We start from the raw sequence: 20,144 nt of genomic DNA, 5'->3' as shown, positions 1-20,144 counted from the left end.
AACCCCACACACCACAAAGAGTTGCTCTTAGTACCATAGTTTGAAAGATTGTACATTTAGTCATGACCTTCCTCTGGTATCCAACTTTTCCCCCTTTTAAAGAGCCTGAAAGTTGTAAATTCGAAGCTTTTATTGCCTTCTCGTTTTACAGGAAGCAATATACTTATTGAATTTTGAAAAAATAAATAAAGACAAGAAACTTTTCCTCTTTTTATTAGTAGGCATGACAGCTGGCGCAGAATTTTCTCAGCTCATTTGATAGAAGCACCAAACAAGTAGTGTTGATTGGTCGTAAAAACGCAGGATCACTGGACCTTTTTATAAATTTGTTTGCACACTTGGCCTTCACATTTGAGCTCCTGAAAAAGAAATAAAAAAAATAAAAAGCTAAACTTCATGAAGGTTTCAGCAAAGAGCATGCACAAACCATTAAACATGCATAAGGTTCAGGAGTTGAGTTCTTCTGCATTTGCAGAACATTAAAGACGTGCAGTCATACCAGATGAAGCTCGTCTCCCTGGATCCAGTGAGTCCAGCCCCTGTTTTCCTTTTCTCCTTTCTGAACACACACCAGCTTATCATTATCCCAGGTGACCACACTCTGACAATAAAATAAAAAAAGTTACATCCAATCAGCCAAGTGGCACAAATGGCAGAGACCAGGTTAAACTTTAAAAGCTAAAAGTTTGATTCCAACATAGTTACCTTGCACAAGCGGTTGTCCATTCCTTTGGTCACCTCATCGAACTCCTCTCCAATTTTGAACGAGCACTCGTAGGTTTTCAAAGTGGAGACGGTTTGGAACATGAAACAATCTCCATCTTGCTTGATCACCTTCCGAGGCTTCAGCAAAGAGGCGACCTTGCGTGTTGGAAAGTCAATGCCTGCACGGTGAAGAGAAACATTTTAACACACTTCCGTTTAATACATGGACTTTTCCATCGTTTGTTTAAACTAATAAACAAAATGCTTCTTTTTTTTTCCCCCAGAAATAACCCAACTTACCAAGTGCGACCATATAACCATCAAAGTTGTCGCTGCTGATCATGTCCCAGGATCCGTTGTAGTCAGCAGGCATGTTGGACGTTTGCTTGAGGACTCGTCTGGAGGAAGAGCAGGAGTGAAGGGTTGTTGCATTAAATGTTTTATAGTGGCTCAATATGGGGAAGGCGTGGATGTGACGCTTCCCCCAGATATTTTCATCACATTTAGTGGAGGAGACGAGGTGAGTGGGTGGAGCTGCAGAGTTTGTTTTCTTTCTTTCTTTTTCAGACATCATGAAATATCCCTGTTCCTGATTAATCTGTGCAGGATGTGATGTTTCCCACGTCTTACAAACAGAATTGAGGCTAAATTTGGGCAAAACAAATAAAATAAATGATACATTTGATCAGCTTGTCATCAACCTCTACACAGGCCCAATTGCCTACCGATTGAAATCAGGTGCGCTGAAGTAGGGAAACAAGTAAAACATGCAGGGATTCGTGCCTCAGGGAGAAGGATTGAGAAAGTCTGCAGCTCTGAAACCTAATATTTCCTCAGAGCGTGCAGCCACCAGCAGCAGAGGTCCAGCTCCTGCCTGTCTGGATGTGTTGCATCAATGCTTCATTACATGCTGGTCTTCATGGCATATCACAGCAGCAGATGGATCCCACCGGGTCAGAGGTTAAAATTGTAAGTCTGTCTATAGCTGCAGATGACAAATGCGATTTTATCCTGATGCTTTTGTTCTCTGTTCACAGTCAGGTAGTGAATGCAGTGTTCATTGTCGTGGTTCTGGCCCCTCAGGTCTTTGTTATGGGAAGGTAACTGGTGCAGGTTGTGGCATTCAGCCATGGATCATGAGTTACTTGCATCGAAGGGGGAGCATTTTACAACCGTGTGTGTGTGTGTTTGATTTTAAGGCCCAAATCTTCAAGATACTGCAGGCAGCCTCTTCTGAACAACTTGGCGATCTCTGTTGCCTTGTCCATCATCGCTTCCGGTGAGTCCTGTCAGTCATCATGTAGCTCGTTTCATTTTGTTTCGCATCACTACGTTTATTTACTTTTTATTTTATTTGCTTTTTATGACTGCTTATTGTTGTGTGTACCTCACCTGTGGGTTTTATTGTTTAAAACAGGTCCCTCTTGAAAATGAGTCCTCGTGACTCAATGAGACTAACCTGTATAAATAAAGGATGAATGAATGAATCATACAGCTCCAAAGCTCTGAATGTGCAACATTGACATGTTCTTATATTTTAAGGTTTTTCAGTGATCTTCACACTGATGGATCCAGTTTGTCAGAGCTTGTGGGCTGCCTATCATGTGTTTGGACTGCTGTCATGTGGACACGGACTAAGTTCTGCCATCCTGACTCTCACAGCAACAGCATGTGTAAGCATCCATCCATCCATCCATCAACGGGGGACACCCTGGACAGGTGTCCAGTCCATCACAGGGACACCCTGGAGACAAACGAGACATACATCCATTCACTCACACCTAGGGACAATTTAGAGTTACCAATCATCCTAACATGCATGTTTTTGGTCTGTGGGGGGAAACCGGAGTACCAGGATCCCCCATGCATGCATGGAGAGAACATGCAAACTCCACCCATATAGGTCCCACGACCGGGATTTGAATCGACGACCTGCTCGCTGAGAGGTGGCAGCTCTAACGGTGCCACCGTGCCACCCGTACAAGAAACGATGTTCATAAATTGGCATTTCTTGAAGGAAATCATATCGTCCACTGCCTATCATGCGTTTTAGACGAACAAATCATCCCATGATGAGACATGATGGAATTGGAAGTTCTGGTTAAACCTTGAAAATGGCATAAGATTTCACGCTCTTTTGTGATATTATGACTGACTCTCAGCTACTACCACGTAAAATTTTAGCTTACTACCTGTAGAATACATTGAGTTGTAGCTTGTGTTTGCTAATACTGAATAACTTGGTTAGGTGGCCATCTTTGATTGGCTCTAAAAGTTAATGAGTTGTACCAACAGTTCATGCTCAATAATCCAGGTACAAATCCATCAATGTCCAGTCAGGTCATCTGGTTCTGTGTTTTTATTTTTCCTGAGATGTTTCATCCTTTTATTCGAAGGACTTCTTCAGTCCGAGAAGCCACAAACAAACTTAAGTCCAACAATTACCACACTCCCATAGTGGAAAAAAACAAGTTTAATGAGTTGTAGATGTACTGTACATGATGACTATTTCTTAAAAGTTTAAAATCTGTTCAATGGTTCATGAAATATTTTGAGAAGACATTTGACTTTCAAGCGAAGGGTGACATTATTAAAGCAGAAAATCAACATCAGTTATTTTTTTTTCATTCATATTCACAGGCCAAGACCACTCCAGAGCTGTACTACACGTCTGTAGCGCTAACGGTGGCCTCCACGCTCTGCACAGGTGAGGGACATTTCTCTCCAGCACAGACTGGATCACTGACAGAAATAATCTCTAGTTTAAAAAAAAGTGACACCTGTTTGTGTCTGTTTAGTGTTTTTTGCGGTGAGAGGGGGATTGTGGTTAACCAAAAGGCAGTGGGACAAGTGACGGGGACAAGCCGAAAGGGTCCAGCTGTCCCCACGCTGCCATCTGACCCTGCACGTTTAAAGAATTCATGAGGTTTCTGTGCCGCCAGCAGCTTGAAACATTACACCATAACAAAACCAAGAAAAGTGCAAGTGAGCTAATCCATGTCACCTTTTAACACTTACTGCAGAACAGCAGATGTCTTGCTTGTTTAGAAATGTTTGAGTATCAGAATGTTTTACTGAATAATGAGTTAATGAATATTATAGTGTTGTAAACCATAATGTAATACTAAAAAAATGTATTCAAAGTTTATTTTGAGGTCCCATAATTTAAGAATCCATTATTGTTTGAATGATTAAGAGGCAGATTCATCGTCCATATAGTTTAGCTTTTTGAAATATTTAGCCTTTTCTGCCGTTTTTTTTCTCACTGATAAAGAACTGAGCTCATTTTACATCCTTCACATCTTTACATCTGTTAGCAACCTTTTACTGCTGCTTTCACATTTTGTTCTGCTTCAGCTTCTTTCAGCTTCCTTGTGCAAAATTTTATATTTCCAGCTACTTTCTGCTGTTTTTCAGCTCTTTTGTGCTCCTTTCAGATTCTTTCTTCCAACTACATTTTTGTGCTTCTTCCAACTTCATTCTGCTAATTTCAGCTTATTTATGCAAGTTTCAGCTTTTCCTGCTATTTCAGCTACTATTTAGCTGTTTTATGCTAATTTTAGCTTTTTTGGCTAATTTCACATTTTTTGTACTAATTTCAACATTTTTCATCCTTCAGCAAAATTGTGCTCTCTCCCCTTCCATCTGGTAATTTTAAGCTTCTTTCTGAATTTTTAGCTACTTTTCAGCTGCTTCTTTCTGATTTCAGCTTTTTTCATATTTCCACTTATATTGTGCTCATTTCTGCTTCTTTCAGCCTAATTGGGCAAACATGTTCTTTCTGTTTTCTTGTGCTAGTTTGTTTTACCTTTTTCAGCTATACTTTTTAGGTAATTTCATATAAATTCAAGATTTGCGGTATAATTTCTTCTACTTTTAGCCTAATTAACTTCCATCCATCCATAATCTTTTTACCCGCTTCTTCCATTTTGGGTCACCGGGGTCGCCGGTTCCCATGTCCAGCAATCACAGTGCGAGGGGCGGGGTACACCATGGACAGGTCGCAAGTCCATCACACGGCCCTAATAAACTTTTCACTGCTAATTTAAGCTTGTTCTACTCCTTTCAAGTTCTGCTACTTTCAGCTTTTTCCGCAATTTCAGCTACTATTTAGCAGTTTATGCAAATTTAATCTTTTTCAGCTAATTGTACATTTATTGGGCTTATTTCAGCTCTTTCTGCTTCCATCTGATTAAGCGTGATTATGGACATCAAAATGTGGGTGGGAAAGGCAAAAAGCGTGATTAGCCTTTTCAGCTACTTTTTTTTTTCCTAATTTTTTTTGCAAATTTCCTCTTATGCTAATTTCTGCTTATTTAAACCTAATTTAGCAAATATGCGTTCTTTCTACTTCTACCAACTTAGGCTTGTTCTTCCATTTCAGCTAGATTTAGCATGTGTTTAGCTAATTTCAGCTGTTTTGCAGCAAGTTTTTCTGCAATAAGTGTTCACACTGCATTTTCACAGGAAATGCAATTTCTCTAGTTGGATCATGCTTTAATCTCAAACATCCTTGTTCTGGTCTGCAGGAACTTTTAATCCCGTCATTTTACGCTCTGTATTTGTAGTAATATCTTAAGTGCTGCATATGTATGCATATACATACTGTATGTGTGTGTGTGTAAGGATATACAAACCGGATTCCAAAAAAGTTGGACACTAAACAAATTGTGAATAAAAACTGAATGCAATGATGTGGAGGTGCCAACATCTAATGTTTTATTCAGAATAGAACACAAATCACAAATCAAAAGTTTAAACTGAGAGAATGTATCATTTTAAGGGAAAAATCTGTTTCCAAATTTCATGGCGTCAACAAATCCCCAAAAAGTTGGGACAAGTCCATTTTCACCACTGTACGGCATCCCCCCTTCTTCTTACAACACTCAACAGACGTCTGGGGACAGAGACCAGTTTCTCTGCACCTTCCTCTTTATGATGCGCCAAATGTTCTCTATAGGTGAAAGATCTGGACTGCAGGCTGGCCATTTCAGTACCCGGACCCTTCTCCTACGTAGCCATGATGTTGTGATTGCTGCAGAATGTGGTCTGGCATTATCATGTTGAAAAATGCAGGGTCTTCCCTGAAAGAGATGACGTCTAGATGGGAGCATATGTTGTTCTAGAACCTGAACATAGTTCTCTGCATTAATGGTGCCTTTCCAGACATGCAAGCTGCCCATGCCACAAGCGCTCATGCAACCCCATACCATCAGTGATGCAGGCTTCTGAACGGAGCATTGATAACAACTTGGGCTATCCTTGTCCTCTCTGGTCCGGATGACATGGCGTCCCAGTGTTCCATAAAGAACTTCAAATCGTGACTCATCTGACCACAGAACAGTCTTCCATTTTGCCACACTCCATTTTAAATGACCCCTGCCCCAGTGCAAACGTCTGAGCTTGTGGAACTTGCTTAGAAATGGCTTCCTCTTTGCACTGTAGAGATTCAGCTGGCAACGGCGGATGGCCCGATGGATTGTGTTCACCGACAATGCTTTCTGGAAGTATTCCTGAGCCCATTCTGTTATTTCCTTGACAGTGGCATTTCTGTTGAGGTGCAGTGACGTTTAAGAGCCCGGAGATCACGAGCATCCAGTAGAGTTTTACGGTCTTGACCCTTACGCACAGCAATTATTCCAGATTCTCTGAATCTTTTGATGATGTTATGCACGGTTGATGATGATTACTTAAAAATCTTTGCAATTTTACACTGGGTAACACCATTCTGGTATTGCTGCACTATCTTTCTGCGCAACAATGGTGGAATTGGTGATCCTCTTACCATCTTGGCTTCTGAGACACCGACACTCTGAGAAGTTCTTTTTATACCCAATCATGTTGTCAACTGACCTAATTAGTGTTAATTGGTCTTCCAGCTGTTCGTTATATGCTCAATTTCCTTTTTCCAGCCACTTATTGCTACTTGTCCCAACTTTTTTGGGCTTTGCTGACACTGTGAATTTTTGAATCAACATATTTTTCCTTTAAAATGTTACATTTACTCAGATTAAACTTTTGATCTGCCATCTATGTTATATTACAAATAAAATATTGACATTTGCCATCTCCACATCATTGCATTCAGTTTTTATTCACAATTTGTTTAGTGTCCCAACTTTTTTGGAATCCGGTTTGTACAATCAATATGATCGGTAGCCTAAAATAGTTTTTATAAAAAAGGAAGTACTTTGCAAATATTGACTGGTTTTTTTTTTATTTTTTTTCTTGCAAGATTGTTAAAGATTGTTTAGGGTTTGCTTTGCTCTCAGCAGTGTGACCTATGGTAACCTCCTCTTTTTACAGTTTTCAGCAGTGATGATGCAGAGTGATGGCCAGAGGCTGAATATGGGAGTTCACCAGTCTGAACAGGCTGAGCTCTTCCTTCATTTCTGTTTTGACAGTAAATCTGTAAAATATGGCGAGACAAACTGCACTGTTTATTTTTCTTTAAGCAGAAACTTGTATGGCAGGCTTTACACAAGGTTATAAAGACAGTCTTTTGGCCCAAGAATTCTAGATCACTGATTTGTAATATGCTGAGCATAATTATTTTAACTGCTTTAATGTTTTACATTTAGGAAAATTTAAGGATGTATAGAAATTTCTATTACTCTTCAATTTATTCATGTTGATCAAATTCAGAACAGCGTTCTTGTTGAAATTCTCAAAACGTTATTGAAGGGTCAACATGTAAACTTAATGTACAGGCTTTCAAAATCCACCAGAAGCTGCCTGAAATTGTTGCACACACAAATCAAAATCTCCAAGTTGCATTTAATACATTTCCTTAAAAGAATGCCACTGTTGAAGCCACAACTTTTTTTTGTTTTAGTTCAAATATATTAAACATCATTTAAAATTATAGCATGTGCATTGATTTTCCTTCTAAGTAAAATCATTTTTGTAAGCACGTACATATTTGATATTTAGAAATTATACAAAAATGGCAGATTACATAGAAAACTGCAATTATATTTGCAAATCTACCTGAGATATGAGTCACAGAAATCACTTTAGTTTGTTCAAACTGGCTTTTAGCACCACAGTTTATCACACGCTGCATAATCTGTAAACTGCAGACGTGTGTGATTCAGATCTGTTTCCACTCATCTCACACTTATATACTTCTGATTAACTTTTAAAATGTCTATACATATTCACTCTTTCAGAAAGAAATTCAAATAAACATTCACCTTTCAGTAAATTGAACCACATTGTTTGAACCAAATAACTACCAGTAGGGATGCACAATATTGGATTTTTGGCTGATATGCCGATGTGTTAAAACTTATTTGGCCGATAACTGATACCAATACCAATATTTTTTTTCCCCTAGACCTACTTACAAAGACTAAATAGCGTTCTCTGCTGTGGAGTTAAAATACATTATTCTGCATGGTCTTTGTCAATTTGGCTTGATACCAAATGCAGATGCCAAAAAGGGGGCTGAAAATGATGTAATACATATATATATATATATATATATACATACAACTTTATCGCTAATATCTGCCGAGAATGATACCATGCCGATAATATTGTGCATCCCTAACTACCAGCATAAATGAAATATTACCCACCCCCTCGATGCCAATGGGTTAAAATGTTGCACAAAGCCTTTAAATTAATAAATTACAAAAACATTTTTTCTGTTCTGATTAAACTCAAACTGGGGGAAAAGTAAACAGAACATTAAAAAGAGTAATATCAAGTATCTTTGGTTTGTAGTTAAACTACAACGTGTACTTGTCCTCTCTGGGATGGTTCATATTTAGTCTTTTTCCACCAACCAGGGATCCAGATGAAGCAGCTTCAGAGAATTTAAGTCTGAAAGTTTAAAAATATAAACCCTCCTACCCTAAAAGTGCATCATAGTCAATATACCAGACAAGGCTGCCATTAGCAGGTTTCACTCCAGTGACGGGATATTTGTCTGCAGTGTCCTTCACTCGGCTCAGCTGGGTAACCAGCTCATGTTTGCCTTTGCCCATCACCAACAGAGCAACCTTGCGTGCTCGGTTAATAGCACTGAAAGTGAGGCTCATGCGCTGATGAGGCTTGGTGGGGCTCTCCGTGAGCGCTACCAGATTTTCCCCGAGTTCACTCAGCTTCCCACGGGGGAACAGGGAGGCTGTGTGGCCATCGTATCCAACACCTAGCAGCACGAAGTGAAAGCTGGAGCCATTAACCAGTCTGCTGAGCTCCGTCTCGTACAGCAGTGCTCCTCCATCCTCCTCCACACACAGCCGCTGGTTGAGCTGCACAGGCATGGGGTGCACGTTGTAATAGGGTATCCTCACATGCTGCAGCAGGTGTTGGTGCAGGTTGTAGAAGTTGGACTCCGGTTCAGTCTGCGGCACGCAGCGCTCATCCACCATCCACACATGGGTGTTCCACCAGGGGAAGGCGAAGTGGTGCAGAGCCAACCGGTGGAACAAAGCAAGAGGAGTCGACCCTCCAGACAGGGCGAGATGGAAAACGGTGCCCGTGTTCACCGCTGCCACGGCTGCTTCCTCCATGTCTGCAGCCAGCCTCTCAACCAGCTCCTCAGTCCAGGCAGACACCATGTCGGTGCTGCGAAACTTGCCCTGCATCACCTGGAAACTGTTAGCCGCCGTGCCTCCTACGTGATCAGGTTCGATTATTAGCACCTCGCTGCTGTAGTGGATCTCTTTCCCTTTCAGATGGACATCTAGCATGTCTCCGTTGTCGGCACCACCAGGGTAGATTCGGGGGAAAGAGCCGGTCAGGCCAATGAGAAGCGGTGTCCATAAACCCCAGGAGGCCAACAGGTTTTCAGTACTGATGAAACTATTCTTTCGTCCAGCTAAGACGTGAGATATAAGTTCTGCATAAGCTTCCTTTTCCTTTATCAGAGTATGGACATAGTAGTCTGAAATGTGAAGACCTAAAATGTTGACGTCCGCATGCTCAGTCACTTCCTTCCACTCGTGGTCTTTTAAAACTGGCTTGAATAAATTCTTACTGACAAGGACGGCAGCGTACTGAAGACTGCCGTGGCCAAAGTAGAACACTATCTGTTTGGGCTTGCAGAGAACGCTGTGGTGGTTCTGAACGCAAAACACATCATTCTTAAAAAGTATGCGTGCATATCCCACTCGTTCGTCTAACATTTTCCCTGAGATGAGAAGAATAGGCACCCCTTCATACTGAGGCTCGTCCATGTGGGCCAGGACAGCTGAAACACAACCACACATGTCATCACTTTATTCTCATTGAACTAAATGGTAGAAAATCCTGCATAATCTTAAATTCACCTGCAAATGTTGGAGTTAGGCTCACGTGATCCTTTGTTTTATTCAGCTCCTGCTGGATCTCAGTTTTGTAGGCTTGGTACTGTCCAACCACAGCTTGGTTCTTTCCTAAAGGTAGCATGGAACCGAGGACCTGCAGCTTGTTTCGAAGAACTTCTTCACTGTTGCTCACGTTCGCAGGGAGCTTCATGGTCAGTAGCGTCATGACCTCGGTGAGGTGGTTCTGCAGGACATCTCTGATCACCCCGTACTCATTGTAGAAGGCAGCACGACCTTTTGCAATTAAAATAGAGAGAGTGCAAACACAGATTTACAAAGAAATTAAGTAATCGTGGAAAAAAGGTACACTTTTTGTCATATGTTTAACAGATTTGTAGGTAAAAAAAAACATGTTTTCTGTTTGCTGGTATCCATGGGATCCTTGTATTGTTGCAGGATCCAGATTTTGCCAAGCTTTAGCTGCTGAGTCACAGATTAAATTATAATTATTAGCATGTCATGTCATGCTCTCGGCCACGTCCACTTCTCCGCTGCAGAACGTAGATTGACGGAGGAGGAAGTTTCTCCTGCAGAGTGGGCTGCATACTGTGCAGCAGGTGCTAAATTATTTATTTAAATAAAAATTCCATGCCAATCGTGCAGCTCATCCATCAATCAGCCAACTATGTGTCATGTCCAATCATATTTAAAAAAAACCGCGATAGAGCGAGTTAGCAAAAAACGAACCGCGAAGTAGCGAGGGACTACTGTAGTTTAGATCAAACACTGCACGGTTTCTTTCTGCTAAACAATCCCAGATCATCAGTCCTCCACCACCGTGCATAACATTTGGTACAAATGTTTTAGCCTTTGCGCTGTTTATGTTGACAAATGTGTTGCTTTGCATTTTGATGAAAAACGTTCACCATGGTCTTGACAGTTTTTCTTTTAATATAGTCTGTTGCTTGAGTGTCGTCTTGGGTTTTATATTTTGTCTGAAACAGAACTGTTATCATCATTTTTTCTGTCTTCACTGTGTTTGTATGCAAATACAAATACCTTATTTTGTTTTTAGGAGCTAGAACACCTCATGTTCTCTCAACGAGAAACAATTTCCCTTTGGGGATAAACTGTCTACTCTTCTTTGTTCATTGTAAAAATAAAAAAATAATCAGAAACAACTCTACAAACTTAAGTTGTGCCACATAATTTAACAATACATTCTTGTTCTGCTGACCACCCTTCAGGTTTTGTAAAAGCAGAAGGGTCCCCAAATGTATTAATCAGCTGATTATACTTATCAGCTGATTAATTGATTTCAATAGTAGCATTTGGCTGCAATTTTACTCTTCTAATTCCTCTGGAAGAAGCAGGAGAGGAGCTTTGAGTGCACCGATTTTGCATTTAGGCTCAGTTTTTAAAATAAACCATTGCAATGATTCCATAAGTTCATCTGAAATAGTATTTATGTTGGATAAAAATCTCATCTATTCATCTTACTTACTCAAAGAAGCCACACTTGAGGACACGAGAAGATTTTTAACCAGTTTTACGTGCAAGGGCTGAGTTTTCTCACAGGTTACACAGCTGTACAGATGTTCTACATGCATGGAACCCTGTCACGAGAATCTGCCTGCAAGAATTGTTATTTCTACGCTTATCAGCTCTCGGCTCAGACGCAGGCTCAGAGGGCCTCGGTCACACAGCACATGAAGGATCCAATCAGCTCCTCATTCAATGTAAAGAACTCTCTGGTAGCTCACACATGGTTCATGGGCAGTTAAGATTAGTTGTGATAAAACATCCATAAACACTGACCAAAAATCCCCTCACAATTTACATAAATATAACATTTTTAAGGACCTTAAGAGTTTATATTTTGTCTGCATGGCTACAAATGTTCTATATACCACTTTGTCAGCATGTTTCAGCTTATATAAGATCTAACATGGCACAGGTTCAGGGACATGAAGGCGCTCAGGGTCAGGTGTGATCATGGTTTGATGCATGTGGCTGGTTCTGTGCATACATTTATTTTTATTTTATTTTATTTTGCGAGTAAGTCCCTCAATAGGACCGATGATGTGAAATATTACAAGTCCCCAGATGATTTCCAAACTGGACACACAAAGCCTGAAATAAGGCCAAAGTCTATTTTACCCATAGCAGCAATTCAATTTATTTTTTAAATGTTTAATTACCTTTACAGTCCAGGGTCTCTTTCAAAACAATCTCTATTCTCTCGATGTGGTGCCTGTTCCAGATGCGATCCAAAACCTTTCCGTTCTCTGTCCTGAAGGGAAGTATCTTTGACACAACCTTTCTCCACAACACAACAGTGTAAAAATTAACACATGAATTGTAAAAAAAAAAAAAAAAAAAACTGCATGATGTGCATGTTTATTTTTACCTGTTTTCCCAAATAGTGATCAATCCTGTACATTTCATCTTCATTCAGAAAGCTCCTAAGTTGAGTTGCGAGCACTTGAGCGCTGTTATAGTCGTGTCCAAAAGGTTTCTCGAGCACGACCCTCAGCCAAGGCCCACCGGTTGGCCTACAAGTGCTGTTAATCTTCTCAGCGATGTCTGCATATGCAAAAGCTGGAACAGAGAGGTAGAAGAGTCTCCCTGCCTCGCTCATGCCCTCTTGCTGAAGCTGTTGCTCTATGTGCTTGGCCAGGTGCTGGTAGTCCTCCACAGTTTTCAGCTGCCGATACTGCGAGAGCCGCAGGAACTGGTCTTTTATGATGGCACACCGTTCCGGCGATACATCCTTTGAGCACGTGACTGCCTTCAGGATCTCAAAGAGGACAGGTGTGGCCTTCTCTGCAGGGGACAGTCCTCCTCCATAGAAGGAAAAGGTGTGACCGCTACTGACCTGGTGAACGTACAGCTGGAAGAATCCCTGCCACAGGTATTTACGTGCCAGGTCCCCCGTTGACCCCACTATGATCACAGAAACATGACCAGGTCTCTGCACCTCTTCTCGTTCCTCACCAAACCCCCCGCTGGCACAGAGAGCAACCAGTAGCAGGAAGACTGTTCCAAGCATCTTCTAGTCCTGGCTGTCCAAAATCCTCTGTGAACAAAGCAACACAAGCACGGTGGAGCAATTAAAACTTCAAGGACAAATACAAATTTAACACTTTGGCTGAGCCAAAAAAAAAATAATCAAGTGAAAGTGCAATTTGTTTTCTAGAAACAAAAAAACTATAATTCCAATTTCAATTTCCTCTTCATGAGCAATAATACAGGTTGGCACATGCGATGCATCTTTTAGGCAATCTAAATGCATTCTACAAATAAGATTTCAATCAGACCAGATGATTTATGTCCAACAGACAAAAGACCCACCACAGATTTAAAACTCTAACAACATTAAATACGCAATAGATAGAATTGATAATTACTTAGCAAAGCCTTGGTCCCTAGTCTTTCCAACTCCCCGGACAGACACGGATTCAGTCTGTAGCAATAAATGATACAAAGCAGGCGAGTGGACTTTTGCTCTTTGCTCGGAGGGCGTTGAGCTTCCAGTCGCAGTCGTGCTGTTCACCGCATTTTGGGGAAATCCCACCCACATATGGAGAATTTTGCAAGGAAAGAAAGTTTTCTATTAAGCAAGATTTAAAAGAATGAACCAAACTAAATATATACATTTCACGTCCCCCCCCCCCCCTTTTTTTTTTTTAAAGAAATCCGATCTAAACCTCCTTACTATTTTTAACAATAAACCAAAAGATGGAAAGTTACAACGCACTGGTCTGAAAATCTAAAATCAGCAAAACATTAAGTTTTACATCGCAAATCATTAGAAGTGATCGACGTGCAAGAATACTTTTTAATGGGCTGATGCTGCACAGTGGGCTGATCATATTATTATATTATTTTTTAAAATATTTAATCAAATTCAACAGGTTTAAAAACAAAAGCTCCCGACTTCATTTAGCACACCATACTGAATATAACGAGCAAAACTGTTGCACCTTGATAAAACATTGTGCACTCCAAATGTAGTTGTTTTTTTTATCAAAACAAAACTGTTTGAGTCAACTTACAGTATCTTTCCAGCTGATGGTGATGCTTCTATTTACAGATAAATAAATTGTATGGTTACATTTACTATTCAGTCCCAATGAAATGAAATTTAAAAAAAAATATTTGGCTCAATTAACTATTACTCTGAGGAATGCCACAACTGTCAAGAAGATTTGAAATTTAAAAAATATTCTACTTATGTTTTTTATATAAACTTCTAGCTATTCTTTTACAAGTTTAAGAACAAATGAAGACGTTACACAATTTAAAAACATGCAGACACCTTGAAGATTAGACTTAGTCAAATGTCATAACGTTTTGGTGCAGGATACTTTTTTTTTATTTTTATAATTCAAATACATGTTGCTTTGGTTTTTAGAATTATAGCCACAATCAAGATTATTAACTTCACTAATAAAACTTTTTTTTTTCCCCTCTCTCTTATCGGAGTAAACAGAACACCCCCAGGATGAAACTGATTTTATGAGTGAGATCAACATCTGGAGTCCCAGCAGCGCCGTCATGTTTGCTCAGTAAAAATACAAACAGCAAAGGTCACTTTATGACGGTTTCAGCAGCAGCTGAATTTCACTTGAGTTTTTTTTTATTTTATTCAGGACTACTGGGCTCGCCACATGAATCGATGAAGTCTTTTTGGTCACAACTGATGATTTTGACATTAATCTTGTGTAGCTCTAATCCACATTTTCCACACTTGAATCCTCCAAAGTCACAAGCTGCCCCAAGTTTCCAAAATCTAAATAAAATCTTCTGTTACATCACATTTCATGCACCAAATCAATTCAGATGCCTACGCTTGCAATAAAGAAAGCTCAAGTCATTCTTAACAGACTATCAAACACTGCAGTTATTGAAGACGGTCTTTTAATAGCGTTTCTTCATATCAAGGGTCCAAACCAGAACACATTAACTGGATCAAATTGTCTACATGAGTAAGAACCATCGGCTAACTGAGCACTTTTAAAAGTGCTCAGTTAAAAAAAGTGCTTAGTGTATATTTAGTTGATGTTTTTCTTAGTTCATATCTTAGATGTTATTACTGTTTTTCTTAGACATTTTATTGTTGGATGTAACTGGGACCCCGTGTACATAATTTCGCTCCACCACATGTACCACATGAGGTGCGAATGACAATAAAGAAACTCTGACTCTGATAAGTGGAGAGGAAAAACCTCCTGACGTGTTTGTTTGTGTATCTGAGGACAATTTTGTACATAATGATCCAGAAAGAACTCCATGAACGGTAAAATGTTCTCTTATGAGTGGGACTAATATCTAAATAGCCCTCAGCTACTTGTAAGTTACTTTAAGCATTTCCACATTTTGCCACGTTACGACCACACCAGCCACTGACACCAGCTTCAGGTCCACTGGTCCTCCCACACTACAAATGTAGACATCATCAGAGATCACGACTCCTTCCTAATGCAGATCAAGAAGAAACTGAAGTGGTTTGCCCAAGTAGTGAGGGCTAAGGGTACTCTGTCAAACGTGACTCTTCAAGGAAAAGCTGAAGGAACCCGTAAGAGTGTGTGTGTGTGTGTGGGGGGGGGGGGGTCCTCCTAATCAGTGGTCAGATGACATGCGTAGCTGAACAGGGCTTCCTTTCTGTGTCCTCACTTCTTGCTGAGGATCGGTCCATGTGGAAGTTGCTGGTATCTGTACTGCCCCCACGGCACTAAGGCTCTCACAAACTAAAAAGCATTTTAATGGGATTTTATGTGATGAACAAGACAACGGATTGCATAATTTTGAAATGGAGGGAAAATGATGTATGGTTTTCAAATTGTTTGATATATCATACAAAATTCTGAAAAATATTGGGTGCATTTATAAACGGCCCCCCCCCCCCCCCCCAACCACACACACACACACACACACACACGAGGCATTACTTTGAAGAACCACCTGTTGCAGCGGTTATTGATTCTTTTTTTTTTTTTTTGAGGGGGAAGGGGGATGTCTCCATCAGTTTTGCACATCTAGACTGAACTTTTAGCCCATTCTTCTTTGTGAAACAGCTGAAGCTCAGTCAGATTGACTGAAGATCCTGCTGGACTTTGACTCGGCCGTTCTAACACATGAACTTGCTTTGATCCAAAGTGCTCCTTTGTAGCTCTGGTAATATGCTTCAGGTCATCCTGCTTGAATGTGATCCTTCGCCCTAGTCTCAAGCCTTTTGCTGACTAACTGGTTTTCTTCCAGGATTGCCAAATATTTAGCTCCATCCATCTTCCCATCAACTCTGACCAGCCTCCCCATCTCTGCTGAAGAAAATCATCCCCACATCATGATGTTGCCAAAACCATGCTTCATATTATCACCTTCCTTTCACTTCATAGTAACTGGGTTGGTCTATCACATAAAATAGCAGGAAAATACTTTGAAGCGAGTGCAACGTGACAAAATGTGTGAATGGCTATAAACTAGATATCATAAATCTGAACAAACCAGCAGGCTTTAAACAAACCACATATTCCTAGCTCACTGACTAAAGTGTTTCAGGTATTGTTGGTAAAAATGTTCCAAGTTGTGCATTTTCTGTCTGGATCCCAAGGTGACAAAAAAATGTTTGTAATAGGTGTTTGTTTGTTTGTTACCCTATGTTGGTTCTTTCTACATTATTTTACAAGTTGTTATACGCAATGACTGAGCACAGTACTTGCACTGTGAAACAAACATTAACAGAAAGTGGTGTTTCTACTAAAAGAATAGCCTCACTCTCATGTTTTTCATTATTGTTGTAGTACATGGGAAATTATCAAAGATGGGTCTAGTATTAATATTGATTCAATTATTAACAAACATATAAACAACAAACAGGAGTAGTTTAGTTGTTAAATCAGTTTTATTCAAATTGATTGAAGACTCAGTCTAACTTCATCCTGGGTTAAAAAAAATGAGGGGGTGGGGTTTAATTGCCACTGCTGCATTAATTCCCCCCCCCCCCCCCCATTACGTCACTGATGCTGTGTTTAATTCTGTACCCCCAACAAATGTGCTCGCCTGCTTCTGTCAGATCGCCTCAGTTCTTGTTGAAGACCAGCTGACTTTCGCTGCTGGGTCAAAAGCTTTTCCAAACAGAGACTCCATCAGCCACAAAAACAAAACAAACAAACAAAAAATGAATAAAACGTGACGTAACTAAACCAGCGTTTCCGCTGATATTTAGGATTTGTCACAAACTACTAAAAACCGATTTATTGGTTTTTGGCGTGCTTTATTTGTCCCTATAGTGGTATGTATTTGTGGTAAAAACCCAAACGAAGATGACAAGCGACACGTTTGTCCCTCGGAGGATCCACCTGCTAGCTGTCAAACTTCACTTCCGCTTCAAAACACGTCCCAGTAAACAAAGTGGCGTCTGTTTTCAAAACGCCCACAGAAACTGTTTGAATGTTAAACTGCGAAACACGAAGAAAGAAACGGCAAGCGACAAACAAACAAAAACTATACAACAACAAACTGGTTACGAACCTGCACCGCGTCAGCCATCAAACGACGCTTCCGGTACGGGTCACGTGACACAACTGTCCTTTCAGCGCACGAGCGCGGTGCGTTATGTTGTGTTTGAGTCCAGTCAGCTTCTTTAAACGCTTTCAGATTCATAATGGTTTCGAATAATATCCGTTTTCATACGGTTTTTTGAGAGGCACGTAAAAATTCACATATGAAGCTCATTCAGGACGTTTCTGCTGACTTGGTATTTGTGCAAATGTAACTTTTGGATATCTTTTTCCGCCATGTTTTTCCTCATTGAAAATGAATGGATCTGTCTTTGTGTTGCTTAAAACCTGTTTCTGCTCATTTCAGCTTTTGTTCTGGTACAGCTTCTTTTCTAATTATTTAAGCTTTTGTGTTCTTTTTCAACTTCTTTCTGTTAAATTCACTCTTTTCTGCCTCTTTTAGCTACTTTTTAGTTTTTTTTTTTTACTTTAGCATTCATTTCTTCTATTTTTAGGCTCTTTTTTTTTTTTTTTGCTTTATAATGTTTTCTTCTATTTTTATATTATTTATTTATTTCTGATTTCTGCCTTTTGTTTATCTTCTGTTACAAATAAAGTCCAGTTGTTTTTGTCTTGAACTTTATTGAGTTTACCATGTCCTGGACGACTGAGCATCTTCACCAGCGTTCTGCCTTTTGTGCTTCTTTCTTATACTTTCAACTTTGTATGCTCTTTTCTGTCTCTTTCTATTAATTTTAGATCTTTTTTGCTTTTTCAGCATCCATTAAAAAAAATAAATAATTTCAGCATTTTTTTCCTGCTCATTCCTGTTTGGTAATTTCAGGCATTTTTGATGCAACCTCTAACTTCCTATTTCAGCTTTTTCTACACACTTTTTCCATTTTCTGCTGCTTTCAGCTGTTCAAACTCAACTCACATTAACAGTTTAGTGATGAAAACTTTTCAGCCTGGTTTCAACTTCTTCAACAACGTTTAGCAAAAGTCATTCAGCAATACGCATTCTCACTGCATTATTGCAGGAAAAACAATTTCTCTAGTAATTTCTATTATTATTATTATAGCATTAAAGGAACAAATACTACTGTTCCCTTAGGCCCGTTTGTTAAAGATTCAAATTTCATGTTTCTAAATTGGTTGACATCTGAATGCTACCTAAAAAGTTGAGAAGAAAATAGAGCGAGACAGTAAATGGAAGTTATTGAGGCACTTTTTTGTCATCATTTATTTTAAAACAGTAAATTATTGAACTGTTGTGATTAAAAGTTTAAATTGTCCCATTAAATATCATTATAGCTGGTATTTTTGTGTGATAGAAGTGATACATCTGCCAGGCAGTGCATTGTTTGGGTTCAAAACCCCATGTATAGATTGTTTATTGGAAATAATAATGCAAATTTGTGTAAAAATGGGGTCTTATGTAAGCACAAAATCATCTTTGTCAACACTAAAGAACAATAAGATCAGGGCATGAAATGAGGCAAAGTTTTAAAAACTTCAAGAAAAGTCAGGTTAAGAAAGAAAGAAAGAAAAAACAATCAAAAGGCAACAATGCAAACCAAAATGTTAATGTAAATGTTCTTCAGTTTTCCTAATTTAAACAACGTGCATCCTGATTGTTTTAATATAAAACATTGCTTTTTAAAAATATTGTCTAAAGTGCTGAGTTTTCTGTTTTTAGTTTTTCCTGCTCATCTAAACAGACAAGAAAATGTTTCTAACTCCCAAAAGACAAAACTTTCAAAACCAAACAGTCTAATAGTCTGAATTCAATCAGCAGGAATGGACGGAGCTGAGTGTTGGTGGTTCAATCAGATGTATTTTAATTTAATTCTGAGTACTTGCCTCACTAGTATTTGTTGTAACAAGAGAGACCTCTGTTGGGCTCAGAGCAAACTGTCTCCCGCATCTGTTGTGAAGTCATCACTAGATGTGAACAGTCAGCTCTGATTTCAAATGAACAATAATATAACAGCAAACATTTTTTTTTATTCTAAAGCAAAAACAAGCCAAAATAAAATCAAACAGTATAAATGACTTTTGGTGGATAAATGTCAGCTCCTGACTGCGCTGCATTGTTCAGCTGTCCCATGTCCTCACCAGGCCCACCTCGAACAAAGCAGGTGTCCATTTGGCTCAGGAATGGTCTTATTGTTGTGGACCACACTGCCAGGCATTCTTTCTGGCGCTTTCCTTTTATTTCTCCGAACAGATGTGGACGCCAAAGCGCTCACGGCCCAGCTGTCTCATCTTGCACAGCGACTTAACTTCTCATTTTCTGAACGTTAGGCTTGAAATATTATTTTTCCTCTGGTCCTCAGAGAGTTAGTTTGGATATTTACATTTCTGGGCTACTTGCTGAACAAAAGCCTCAGCACTGGGTCCTGCAGGAGCTGCCAGAACTTCCTTGGCTGCTGTTCCTGAAGACTTGATGAGTAAGAGCTTCTTGTTTAGGACTTGTGAAGGTGGTCAGAGTAATTAAATCTGGGACACCTACAATTAGGGGGCAGACTGCACCTTACAGCTGTAGTGATCAGCCCTCCCAAGTTGGCCAGCCACTGTGAAATGTAAACAGTACACAGGATGGAGCATCCTGTGTTTGTGTGCGTTGTCGAGTGTTTTTTTTTTTTGTGGAGGATTGGGTGGAGGTGTCGATGGT

The 20,144-nt window shown here is 39.7% G+C and overlaps 3 protein-coding genes across 4 annotated transcripts; 1 reads left to right on the top strand and 2 right to left on the bottom strand.

The window, feature by feature from the left end:
- Positions 1 to 151: 151 nt before the first annotated feature.
- rbp7b (retinol binding protein 7b, cellular) lies at positions 152 to 1,276 on the bottom strand. The gene is made up of 4 exons (XM_037679803.1): positions 1,006 to 1,276; positions 706 to 884; positions 500 to 601; positions 152 to 359 (listed from the first exon to the last, which is right to left on the bottom strand). Exons 1-4 carry the CDS (start codon positions 1,274 to 1,276, stop codon positions 306 to 308), a joined length of 606 nt encoding a protein of 201 aa, XP_037535731.1. The 3' UTR covers positions 152 to 305.
- A 289-nt stretch (positions 1,277 to 1,565) lies between these two features.
- Positions 1,566 to 3,559, top strand: LOC119412765. Its single transcript, XM_037679802.1, has 6 exons — positions 1,566 to 1,674; positions 1,743 to 1,805; positions 1,905 to 1,984; positions 2,248 to 2,378; positions 3,346 to 3,412; positions 3,504 to 3,559. The coding sequence occupies exons 1-6, from the start codon at positions 1,601 to 1,603 to the stop codon at positions 3,557 to 3,559; spliced, it is 471 nt and encodes a 156-aa protein (XP_037535730.1). The 5' UTR covers positions 1,566 to 1,600.
- Positions 3,560 to 8,203: 4,644 nt separating this feature from the next.
- Positions 8,204 to 17,540, bottom strand: h6pd (hexose-6-phosphate dehydrogenase (glucose 1-dehydrogenase)). Of its 2 annotated transcripts, none has more exons than XM_037679365.1 (5): positions 17,499 to 17,540; positions 12,373 to 13,041; positions 12,164 to 12,281; positions 9,987 to 10,256; positions 8,204 to 9,907 (listed from the first exon to the last, which is right to left on the bottom strand). In XM_037679365.1, the coding sequence occupies exons 2-5, from the start codon at positions 13,012 to 13,014 to the stop codon at positions 8,562 to 8,564; spliced, it is 2,376 nt and encodes a 791-aa protein (XP_037535293.1). In that variant the 5' UTR covers positions 13,015 to 13,041; positions 17,499 to 17,540; the 3' UTR covers positions 8,204 to 8,561. The 2 variants fall into 2 exon arrangements, with proteins under 2 accessions (XP_037535293.1, XP_037535294.1); XM_037679366.1 differs by lacking the exon at positions 17,499 to 17,540 and adding an exon at positions 13,373 to 13,430.
- Between the last annotated feature and the right edge of the window lie 2,604 nt (positions 17,541 to 20,144).

The sequence above is a fragment of the Nematolebias whitei genome, chromosome 7 (genome assembly GCF_014905685.2).
Source record: "Nematolebias whitei isolate Nwh7 chromosome 7, NemWhi1, whole genome shotgun sequence".
NCBI lineage: Eukaryota > Metazoa > Chordata > Actinopteri > Cyprinodontiformes > Rivulidae > Nematolebias > Nematolebias whitei.
The sequence above is the reverse complement of the archived record's forward strand: the minus strand, read 5'-3'. Positions and strand labels throughout refer to the sequence as shown.

What these genes read in the sequence shown, in the direction of transcription:
- rbp7b (XM_037679803.1), bottom strand. Translation starts at nt 1,276, where the DNA reads ATGTCTGAAAAAGAAAGAAAGAAAACAAACTCTGCAGCTCCACCCACT. An exon ending in TGGACAACCGCTTGTGCAAG is followed by an intron (nt 602 to 705) that starts GTAACTATGTTG and finishes TTTTATTGTCAG; the next exon opens with AGTGTGGTCACCTGGGATAA. An exon ending in AGGGAGACGAGCTTCATCTG is followed by an intron (nt 360 to 499) that starts GTATGACTGCAC and finishes TTTCTTTTTCAG; the next exon opens with GAGCTCAAATGTGAAGGCCA.
- LOC119412765 (XM_037679802.1), top strand. Translation starts at nt 1,601, where the DNA reads ATGCTTCATTACATGCTGGTCTTCATGGCATATCACAGCAGCAGATGG. An exon ending in CTTGTCCATCATCGCTTCCG is followed by an intron (nt 1,985 to 2,247) that starts GTGAGTCCTGTC and finishes TTATATTTTAAG; the next exon opens with GTTTTTCAGTGATCTTCACA. An exon ending in GGCCTCCACGCTCTGCACAG is followed by an intron (nt 3,413 to 3,503) that starts GTGAGGGACATT and finishes GTGTCTGTTTAG; the next exon opens with TGTTTTTTGCGGTGAGAGGG.
- h6pd (XM_037679365.1), bottom strand. Translation starts at nt 13,014, where the DNA reads ATGCTTGGAACAGTCTTCCTGCTACTGGTTGCTCTCTGTGCCAGCGGG. An exon ending in AGAGACCCTGGACTGTAAAG is followed by an intron (nt 10,257 to 12,163) that starts GTAATTAAACAT and finishes TAATTGCAAAAG; the next exon opens with GTCGTGCTGCCTTCTACAAT. An exon ending in CCTAACTCCAACATTTGCAG is followed by an intron (nt 9,908 to 9,986) that starts GTGAATTTAAGA and finishes GTTGTGTTTCAG; the next exon opens with CTGTCCTGGCCCACATGGAC.